At 38.6% G+C, this 11,935-nt stretch overlaps 1 protein-coding gene across 1 annotated transcript; it reads right to left on the bottom strand.

The window, feature by feature from the left end:
* Positions 1 to 5,578: 5,578 nt before the first annotated feature.
* LOC141537925 (uncharacterized) lies at positions 5,579 to 10,886 on the bottom strand. The gene is made up of 2 exons (XM_074259131.1): positions 7,007 to 10,886; positions 5,579 to 6,948 (listed from the first exon to the last, which is right to left on the bottom strand). Exons 1-2 carry the CDS (start codon positions 10,884 to 10,886, stop codon positions 5,579 to 5,581), a joined length of 5,250 nt encoding a protein of 1,749 aa, XP_074115232.1.
* Positions 10,887 to 11,935: the final 1,049 nt, after the last annotated feature.

Here is an 11,935-nt window from a genome sequence, read left to right as displayed (position 1 = left end):
ATTAAATAAAAATAAAAAATAACTGCACACCCTAGAAACTAACCTTATGAAATTAAAAATTGTAGTAGGTAAGAAAGTGGTTAAACTGAAATCAAATTTAAAGTATACTTCATGAATTACAAAATTTTAATGGCTGCGAAGGTGTTGAGTTGAAAAATTGAATTCAAAAATATTTCAAGTTTTTAAAAAGTATATTATTGTAAAAGTCTTGAGATGACAAATTATATTTGTAAAATTTAATAAGACATTGAAAAATTATTAAATATAGAAAAAATAATTGTGCACTCGCAAAATGATTCTAATGCATAATCATGTATACTAATTTTCATGATATCAGAATTTTTTTGGGGCATTACAGTTTGATAGTGGTAAATTGTATTTATAAAAATTTGAGTCGCTATCTGTGGTAAGATAGTTAGTGAGTACAGAAACCCAAAAATTTTTAACTACATTTCGAAATAAATCAACTTACTAAATCGACTTAATACTAGCGCATTACTAGAGAGAGTTATTACGCCTTCATCATAGAGAAATTATTACAAAATAATCAAATGTACATAAATTATTATTTATAACATTGATAATAGTATAAACTTTGTAGTGAAAATTTGGCAGGGGTCAAAGTGATCCCGGGAAAAAATGATCAGACCTGACCATGCCTGTTCATGTATGATCAGGCCTGAAATTAGACCTGATCATGCCTGTTCATGTATGACCAGGCCTGAAGTTATACATGATCATGCCTGATCAGTTCTGTTCATGCCTGCTCATATCTGGAGTACTAAATACGCTCAGGCCTGATCAGGCCTGTCCATGCCTGACCAGACCTATCCATGCCTGCTCATGTCTGTTCATGTCTAAAGTGTTAAATACGTTCAGGCCTGTCCATGCCTGATCAGACCTCTCCATGCCTGATCATGTCTGAAGTGTTAAATACGCTCAGGCCTGTTCATACCTGTTCATGTCTATTCATGTCTGACCATGCCTGTTTATGACTGTTCCTCTCTGACTATAGTCAGAGATAAGATAAAAATTTTTCTTTGACAAAAAAATTTTTGGTCATCACAAAAAGTGCAAAATTATTTTTAACATTACGTTTATTTAAATAATTTTGAAATAAAAAATTTATTACATTTTCTATGGGATGTTATGGTCTGCTCTGCTCCTGCCTAATATGAAAATCATTACTTATTATATTATTTAAATAAATGTGATATTATAATGAGATTCGGTTACATAAATAAATTAGGACTATCAAAATATATTATAAAACCAATTTTAACATTATATTTATCATAAACTTATTCGATACTCTATGTACTTCATAGAATTGTTACATCTAATATAGCAGCACAGAAGGCGGGAAATTCAAGGCAAACGGATAACACCAGAGTTAAACAGCATTGAGCATGGTTGGTAGTTGGATGGTTGACCGCTGGTGTTACATCCTTACAATAATATGTAATTATTTTTTTTTTTATTTTATTTTATTATAGAGAATTGCGTATGACTCTATCAAGTACTACAACCATAAAATTAAGCAAAATAATTAATTAAAAATAGTAATGGGTTTTCAGACCTGACCATGTCTGATCAGGCCTGATCAGGTCAATTCATGCCTGATCAGGCATGGTCATTTTTCATGTCTGATCAGGGCTGAAGACTCATGCCTGTTCATGTCTGATCAGGTCTGATCATTTTTTCCCGGGGAGAAATTGCTTTACATGTTATTTGTTTCTCGACATTCTTGAACAATGATTTTGAATGAAAAACGATGATAGATGCAACTTACTTCTCTTCAACAAATAATTTTGATAATAATGACAGATAAACTTGCTTAATGATTGTCATGAATAAATTTGTTCATTAATGAGAGTAGTAAGAAAGTCGCAGTTATAATAAGAAATTCAGATTATATTCATCCATCATCGACAAATACAATTTATTAAAGCTTAGAGTATAAAATAAAAATTATTCAATTCCTCTTGAAAATAAATATTGACTGAAAGAGGTGCATAATGTTAGGTTCGTATAAGCAGTTACAAAATGATTGTTTGATACTTTTAGCGTATGAAGAGATTATTTTACGAAACTAGTACCTTTTTTTTCTGTTATTTTGGCAAATAAATTATTTAATAAAAATGAAGTTGGAAATAAGTTCGTTAATGAACGTAGAATATTAAGAAATTAATTTCTTAATAAATTAAGAATATTATAATAATAAACTCTATTAGCAGTCCAATAAAACACAATATTTGAATTTTAAAACGGCAATCTTCCAATGAATGAATCAATATTCACACGGTTGGTGGCATTTGAGCACAGGAAAAAGAAATATTTGATCGAAGTAAGATTTATTTGTGCCAAAAATATAATATATTTGGATATGGCCAAAAAATATTTATTTCTGGTAAATATATAATATATCTGAGCGATTTAGTTGCGTAAAAGAAATAGATTATTCATGGTAAAGATATGGTTTATTTATGGTAAATAAATCGTAGTTGACGACAATAATGAACTTTCAAAATTTACAATAACCTTAGAGTTAGCTGTCACTTGATCAATTTTTAATTTTATTTAACCAATAAATTAGTTCTGAATAATTATTATTTGAAAATTGCATTTTTAATTTTTAAAAATTTCTACGTGTCCATTTTTTTTCTTATTTTTTGTGCCATAATTTATTTGTTAATAAAAGTTCTGAAAATTATTAAATACCTGCTAAATTAATTTTATCAATTTATCAATTTTCAGAAATGATTATGGCTTTGAAATAAAAACAAAAAAAAATTATTTTCTATTCTTTTAGTTGAATAATATTCTACGAGTCATAAAGAAATATTTAAAAACACGACTCGAATAAATTGATTTATTTGAGACAAATAAATCTTTTTTTCTGTGAGGCAGTACTTGAAGCTCCATGAAGAATTTTCAAGTTTAAATTGACTGAGCCAGAAATTTTGAAGTAATTCTAGAAAAACACTTTTTCGACAACAAGCTTTACAATGGTGAAGCCATTTAAAAGTAATTCTAAAACAACCACATTTGAAAAAATTTTTTTAAATGTGATTTTTTTTTGTTGGCCCAAAAGATTACTAGGTATAGAGTAATTATGTTTTATTTTTTTTCTGGGTCTTTTAATTATTTCATTAATCAATAATAATTAACAACAATGAAAAATAAATAACCTTGATTTTATAATTCACCACACAGATTAAAATGAAAGAAAAGAAAAAAATTTTCTAATTAATTCAGACTATTTTCGCAAATATATAAATAGTATGAAAAAAATTAAAAATATCTGATAATTTATTTGTATAAATAAATGAGAGTTTAGACGAATAATAAGAACATCAACTGGATACTCTTGTTGCGATCATGGGCAAGGCTAGAAAATTCAAAGTTAAAAAATTTTTTTTAATTTTATTAGGAATTAAAACAAAAAATTTTAGACTAGTCAATAATGATAAAGCTAAGGTATCATTTTGAACAACCATTAAACAAGAAACAATCAGCTAAATAATTGAAGTGTATATGATCGAGTTGTATCTATGTACTGCAGGCTTGAATGAGGTTTGAAATGAGAAACGCTTCAAATATCCCGCGCACATGCTTGGCGTTCGACACGCGCACTGTTGGTGAATTAATAGAAACATGTGAAGCTCGAAGAAAGAGTGCAGTCAACAAAACACAAACAACCTAACCTTCAAGTCTGTTGTGACATCTTACTTATGATTTAGTCGCTTGGAAATAATAATTTTAAAAATTAAATATAATTATTATAGATTAACACTTTTAAACGATTCTTTGATGCTCGAGGTACATTTTCATGTGAGTTATAAATTAATAGGGACAGTGTAGAGGTTTGTTTATGATGTACGTCTACTGTTATAGAATTTAAGTTTTCAAAGTAATGATGAAATTGTTATTGACAAATATGTCCGATAGTATCAGTCTAAAAGAAAACTATATTTATTTTTTATTTCTTGTAAAGCAAGAAATTTTAACAGAGGATATCTTCTTCAATAGGGTGGTGGTTAAAGTCAATACAATATAATTATTAATAGCTCAAGCTTTCATCAATTGTTACATTTATTTTTTAATTTGTTTGACAAAATTTTTATCAGAAACTAATTGTTTATGAAAATTACAGATTCTGAAGAGAAGAAACAAACAAATATTCTAAACCATTTAATGTCAAATATTTTAATTGAAAGAAGATTAACTAAACTGGCTGACTTATTTCAACGATCTGAAGTATGAGTCAATACCCTAGGATGTTAAAAGGACAAACTTTACAAAGTATCTCTTCGCTTAAGTGATATTCTCCGCAAGGAAGATCTCATTGGATATGAAGTTTATCAGCAACGAGGAAGATATCGTTCGTGGCGCGAACCGAATTGTAAAAATACCGTTGCGCATAAACGCTAAGTCGCATTGAGTGATTGTTAGGTTCATAATCAGCCTAACATGACTAATTATGATGGATATCGAAAGGTGACCACCAAAATTTTAACAAAATAAGTACTCTCCAGTTGAAGTATCCCAATACAAAGATTGGAGACACATGCCACCCAATAGACTACTTCTGTTGTCAAGCTGAATTAACCATCCACCTTCATAATCAAGCTACGCTTATAGAAAAAAAATTTTCATCAATATGAAGCACTCTCTAATGCTCTACATTATGAAAAACAAAGTTCATTATATGATGCAGTGAATATTGATGGAACATCAAAGTATTCAGATAATAGTAAAGACATTATAAATAATTAACAAGATATAAGGTGAAAATGGTAAGTATAAACAAATTAATGAAGACGCTGAAAATGATCGAAATAGGTAAAGTCTTTTCTAATACAGAATATTTATAAATGAATAAAAACACTAACATTTATTCTCTTTTTATGTCAACAGGTGCAGCAAGTATTGAAGAATGATTACACGGTATCGACGAAAGACAGTCCTCGAAACATTCGAAGACTATTGTAAAATGTATGAAATAGCGGAAAAACTCAGGATCAGGTTTAGGTCTGGATATCTCAATTAAAAAGCTTAAATTAGCATCAAAACTAACACTAGAGATTTATTTACAATAAATACACTAAATATTTAATTTATTCAATAGCGGATCGTTAATAAAAAGGCGGATTTATAATACACAGCGTGGTCAGCAAAAGCGAAGCCGATTGACACGTGGTTGATCACACTATCGGCACAGAGAAAGCGGTGAATTAGTTGCACAAATAACACAGTTTATCTGTAACAAGCTAGAGCGAAAGATTAGATTTAATTTAAGTTAATTAAATTAAATAATTAAGCGAGATGCGGTTATTATACAAAGCGAGGTTTTTTTAAGAGTTAGAAAAAGCGACTTGTTCAAACTAAAAAAATGGATGCGAGCGTCAAAAAAATTAATTAATCTTCTTCCTCGTCACTTTCGTGAAGAAGACTAATTGCGCATGTCAGCGGAGTAAGCGGCCAATCGGAAAATTCCGTCTATCGATGTCGCCATTGATAGCCAATAGGAACGATCGATACACATGGCGTGATCGTGACGTCAGAATATATATACTCAGGCGCAAGTGTACCAAAATTTGCGGAAACGAGCTGCCATCAGGCTCGGCTCATGATATTGGGCGGCCCCCAGGAGCGAGTTCATCGCTACTGGGCCTTGTTCACCGAACATTCTCCCCGGGTTGGCGGCTGCGTCGACAAGATCATCGTCTTCGTACATTAGCGGTAGTACACAGAGCTTTGTAATTGGGCGTACTAGCTCTGAGTTAACTGTCTTAACAGTTACCACGCGGACTTGCCCATCTTCTCCTGGATGGACAGCAATTACTTTGGCTAATGGCCACTTGGTTGGCGGGTGATCCTCAGTGGTGATCAGTACAACTGAACCCACTTTGATCTGGTTGCGCTGATGATGCCACTTTGAAATGGCCTGGTAGCGGTGGATACAATCCTGGTAGTAGCGGTTCCAGAAATGTTGAACCATTTGCTGGACTTGTTCCCAGTGCGAGAGCCGAGCAGGTTGTAAGTCTGTCAGCGATGGCTCTGGGACTGCGGTCAATGACTGTCCAATTAGAAAGTGACCTGGAGTTAGTACAGCCAGGTCAGCAGGATCTTCATTCAGCGGTGTAAGCGGTCTGGAATTCAATATGGCTTCAATTTGAGCCAGTAGCGTTGAATATTGCTCAAGCGTTAGTATCGATTCTCCGATGGTTCTTCGGAGGTGAAATTTGATTGATTTCACAGCGGCTTCCCATTTTCCTCCAAAATGTGGAGCTCCAGGCGGATTGAACTTCCAGTTCGTGCCATCTTGAGCTATCAAACTTGATAACTCTCGTAATGTGCGGGATCCTGCAGTAAATAGTCGTTTCAGCTCTTTATCTGCTCCTACAAAATTGGTTCCACAGTCTGAATATAGCGTGTGGCAGATACCTCGGCGACTAATGAAACGGCGATAAGCGGCGATGAAAGCGGCAGCGGTGTAGTCAGTGACTATCTCTAGATGAACAGCTGAGCTGAACAGGCATACAAATACTGTGATCCAGCCTTTGTATGTTTTTGCTCCACGTCCTTGAAACGTTTTCAGTATGATGGGTCCAGCGTAATCGAGTCCTGTATGCAAAAAGGCTCGAGTTGGCTGTACTCGTGCGGCAGGTAGTTGACCCATCAGCTGTTGAGCACGTTCTCCACGATGTCTCGTGCAGATAACACAGCGTAAGATAAATGATCTGACTGGAACACGGCCTCCAATGATCCAGACAGTCTTGCGTAAATCAGCGAGCGTAAGCTGAGTACCTCCGTGAAGCGTTTTGCGGTGCGAATCATCAATCAAAATTGATGTAAGCGGTGAGTGTCGTGGTAGGATTGCTGGACGCTTTTCTTCTAGGTCCAGCAATGCGTTTTTCAAGCGGCCACCGACCCTCAGGACCCCTGATGGTCGATGAACGGAATCAGCTTGGTGATGCTGTTATTTTTGGCAGATCATCACCATCTTGTAGCGTGTGAATCTCTCTAGCGAAGTATTGGCCCTGAGTGAACTTAATCAAGGTCAATTTAGCGCGCTCCAGGTCTGTTGGAGTTAGCGGGTAGGCCAGCGAAGATTGTGGAACTCTTTTGAAGCGGTCGATGACCCGATGCCAGATGCTGAGCTTCCTAAGTAATGGAAACAGCTGTGTGTAATGCGCTAGTAATTGTTGGAGCAGGCACTTTTCTGCTCTCCAAGTTACTAATGTCAGACCTTGGCGTTCTTCCCGATGCGTTGCGTTGTCAGTTGGAGGCTCCAGAGTGGGCCAAGAGGATTCTGGTTTATGAAGCCAGGATGGTCCATGCCACCAGAGAGCGTGTTGCTTTAATTTTAGCGTAGGTATACCTCTTGAAGCGCAGTCAGCTGGGTTTTGTTTTCCTGGAATAAATTTCCAGGAGACATCTCGAAGCGTTTCTTGGATTTTTTCCACTCTATTGCGGACGAATGTCTTCCAGCGGGTTGCTGGACTTTTAATCCATGCGAGAGTCACGGCGGAGTCAGTCCACAGGTTGATCTTGACATTTTCTAGCGACTGGACTTCTTTGACATGAAGTATCAGTTGAGTTAGCAACCAGGCGGCAGATAATTCCAAGCGAGGAATTGTCATTGTCTTCAGTGGTGCTACTTGCGTTTTTGAACACAAAAGTGAGACCTTTGTGTTCCCATCAGCGTCAGTGACTCTCAAATAAACTGCGGCAGCCATAGCGTTTTGTGAAGCGTCAGCGAACCCGTGCAATTCCGTAGTTGCTCCAGGTGCTATATTATTCCAGCGTGGAATGCGGATGGATTCGATGTTTTGAAGATCCTCGCGGTATCCAGTCCATTTGTGGATGAGGTCTGGTGACAATTGTTCGTCCCAGGACACTCTATCTAGCCACAGATCTTGCATAAAGATCTTGGCTTTGACGACCACTGGTGCGAGTAGTCCTAGCGGGTCATACAACTTAGCGATCTCTGACAAAATCGCTCTTTTTGTCTTCGGTGTCTCTGCGGGTAGCGTGTATTTGAACTGGAGAGCGTCAGTATGCGAATTCCAGTACATGCCCAGGACTTTTACTGGCGCATCACTGATTTCTTTAAGTGGTGTATCTAGCTGCTTTTCTTGAGCGACTTTAGCGAGTAGTTTTGGACTATTGCTAGCCCATTTGGCAAGCGGGAAGCAGCCTGCGGCACACAGTGCTTTTGTTTGCACTGCAACCTTGATAGCGTCTTCTTCGTTATCTGCTCCACCGTAGATGTCATCTACGTAGCGCGTATCCAACATTGGAGCAACTGCTAGCGGAAAGCGGTGTCCTTCATCCTTCACAAGTTGAATCAGGACTCGTACTGCGTCAAAAGGTGCACTAGCGGTACCGTAGGTGACTGTCTTGAGACAGTAGGCGTCTACCAGGTCATTCTCATCTGTCCAGAGAATGCACTGAAGCGGCCAATCAAGTGAGTCGATCTCAATCTGTCTGAACATCTTGGTGATGTCAGTAGCGAATAAAATTCTGTAACAGCGAATTCTCAACATCACGTCAAAAATGTCAATTTGCGTTTTGGGTCCTGCGTGGAGAATGTCATTCAATGAAATTCCTGTAGATGTTGCACAGGAACCATTGAATACTGTGCGGAGCTTCGTAGTGGTGCTATCAAGTTTCAATACCCCATGGTGAGGTAAGAAGTAAGCGTTTGCGGGCAGTTCGTTGATTGAAACTAGTACCATGTGTCCTAGTTGGATATATTCTGCCATGAACGCGCGATACATATCAGAATAATCCTTTTCTCGCAACATGCGAGTAATTAATCTGCGGAGTGACCCCATGGCTGCGTTGATAGAGTCGCCAAGTTGACTCTCGGGGGCTTTAAGCGGCAGCCTCACTACATAGCGTCCATCAGGCTGTCGATAATGCGTTTGACGAAAGTGAACTTCACATTCGTCCTCCTCAGCGATGTTGAGCGATAAATTTCCTGATGGTACTTCTTCCTGTTCCCAAAACTTAGCGATAGCGTCTTGTAATTCTGTATCAAATGACGCATGTAATGCTGCGTGTTGTGTTGAAGCGGTTTTAGCGGTGACGGCTCCATAGACAATCCAACCAAGCGTGGTGGATTGTGCAATCGGAGCATTGCGAGGTCCTCGTTGAATCTCTGCGTTCATTATCTGTGCGGCTGGTGATGCACCTAGAATAATATCTACAGGACGTGGCTGTAGATACTGCGGGTTAGCTAGTTGGAGATTCTCCAGATGCGGCCATTTCGGATCAGCGATCACGAACGATGGAAGATCTACCGTCAGCGTTGGTAGTATATGCATGCTGACATACATTGATGCGGTCGCATGCAGCGAACGAAGCTCAATTGTGCTCACACCTAGTGAGCTTCCTGCGGAGACATTGCCAATGCCCTTGAGCATGACCATGTCACGATGTAGCGGTTGTCCAAGCTTTTTGAAGAGCGTCTGTCTCATAAAAGAGAGCTCTGAGCCTTGATCAATCAAAACTCTGGCGGTAATTGGATTACCACGATGCGGGTGGACCTGGACTAAGGCGGTAGCTAGTAAAACTTGAGCGGAAAGCGGATCTTGAGCGGTGTCTGCTTGTTGCGGTGAAGCTGATTTGAGTGGTGCATCTCTGTGGATGGAAGTGTGGTGACGTTGACTGCACTTCCTGCATCCTTGAGCGGTCTTACAATCAGCTACGCGATGTGGGCCCAAGCAATTGTAACACAAGCGGTACTTTTCGACAATGTCGATTCGTTCTTGTAAAGTTGCGGCCTTGAAGGTCGGACAGAACAGCATATAGTGCTCCTCCGGGCACAGCGGGCAATATCTCTGAGGCTTGCCCTTATATTGTGTAGCGGTGTAAGAAGACTTGGGCTTCTGATGATCCTTATTGCGTGAACCTCCAGGTCTTGGACCTTCAGCGTGCTTCTTAGGCTCAGTTGAGGACTCCAGGTTCTCCCAAGCCCTGACCTTGGACTTGAGGAACTCGTGTAGCTGCGTGTAGGTTGGCATGTCATCAGTCAACCCAAGACTGGTCTCCCAGTCCTCTCTTACAGCGGGCGGTAATCGGCGAAGCGTAAGATGGATTATCATAAGGTCCCAGTGTTCAACTGGAACACCTTGGGCTTTAATAGAATCCAGTGCCTTCTGGTTTGATAACAGCAAGGCATCTAGTTTAGCGGCTGAGCGGGAGGGAACTGACTCACTGACCAAGAGGTCTTCAAGGTGAGATGCGACTACGCGGCGTGGATTGGAGTAGCGGCTCTTCAGCAGGTTCCAAGCGGGCTCAAAAGACTCATCAGTCGATGACATATTGCCTATGAGCTGGTGTGCTTCGTCTTTGGTGAAGGTCTTCAAATAATGCATCTTCTGGCTGTTTTTCAGAAGAGCATTGTCTATAACGATGTCTGAAAATAGCTGACTAAAAGATCCCCAACGTTTAAAGTCGCCTGAGAAGCAGTGGAGCTTGATTTTAGGGAGTCCAGTGCCTGATGACCCTCCCATGAAGGTTGTGCTGTTCAAGGCGATGTGTTGATGGTGTGCGGCATCTCGAGCGTCAATTTCATCCTGAAGAGCGCCTATGCGGTTGGCAATGCGGGTGTCCATGAGTCCAAAGGCGGCGTGAGCGTCAGTGTATTGATTTCCAGTATGATAATCATGCTGGAGCACCTCTTTGTAAGTTGAGAACAGTAACGAGTTCAAGTCCGTAATATCTTGCCAAAGTTTTGAGCCTTGTTTGGCTACGGACTCCAAAGCGGTCATGGACAACTTACTGATTTCTTCATCAGTCAAGCGGTTGTTCAAGGCGTACAATGCAACCAAGTACTGCTGTTGCATTGCAATTGCACTCTCGAAGTCCATATTTGCGGTTAATTAGGCCCGAAGTCGAGTTTTCAGTCTAATAAAAACGAAGTGTTCAGCGTACCGGTGTACGTATGACTACCAGGAGCAGCACCCGATGTGCTCCGCGATGCTCCTGACACTCGACCTTCCTAGCGGTAATAAAGTTCACTCAACAATACACAATTTTTAAGCGGAATAATTATTTAAATTAATTAAGATAGAGCCAGCCTGATCCGGCTCGAGGGACCAAATGTAAAATGTATGAAATAGCGGAAAAACTCAGGATCAGGTTTAGGTCTGGATATCTCAATTAAAAAGCTTAAATTAGCATCAAAACTAACACTAGAGATTTATTTACAATAAATACACTAAATATTTAATTTATTCAATAGCGGATCGTTAATAAAAAGGCGGATTTATAATACACAGCGTGGTCAGCAAAAGCGAAGCCGATTGACACGTGGTTGATCACACTATCGGCACAGAGAAAGCGGTGAATTAGTTGCACAAATAACACAGTTTATCTGTAACAAGCTAGAGCGAAAGATTAGATTTAATTTAAGTTAATTAAATTAAATAATTAAGCGAGATGCGGTTATTATACAAAGCGAGGTTTTTTTTAAGAGTTAGAAAAAGCGACTTGTTCAAACTAAAAAAAATGGATGCGAGCGTCAAAAAAAATTAATTAATCTTCTTCCTCGTCACTTTCGTGAAGAAGACTAATTGCGCATGTCAGCGGAGTAAGCGACCAATCGGAAAATTCCGTCTATCGATGTCGCCATTGATAGCCAATAGGAACGATCGATACACATGGCGTGATCGTGACGTCAGAATATATATACTCAGGCGCAAGTGTACCAAAATTTGCGGAAACGAGCTGCCATCAGGCTCGGCTCATGATATTGGGCGGCCCCCAGGAGCGAGTTCATTGCTACTGGGCCTTGTTCACCGAACAACTATCATTTATTGAATTAGTAGAGCATGAACCGTAAGTCTACTAAAACATTATTCATTACAAATAAGTGAATATTTTTTTATTGACAAAATTATTGAATCATATTATCAGT

The sequence above is a fragment of the Cotesia typhae genome, unplaced genomic scaffold (genome assembly GCF_013202065.1).
Source record: "Cotesia typhae breed Kobodo isofemale line unplaced genomic scaffold, CoteBio_Ctyphae contig_20, whole genome shotgun sequence".
Lineage (NCBI taxonomy): Eukaryota > Metazoa > Arthropoda > Insecta > Hymenoptera > Braconidae > Cotesia > Cotesia typhae.
The sequence above is the reverse complement of the archived record's forward strand: the minus strand, read 5'-3'. Positions and strand labels throughout refer to the sequence as shown.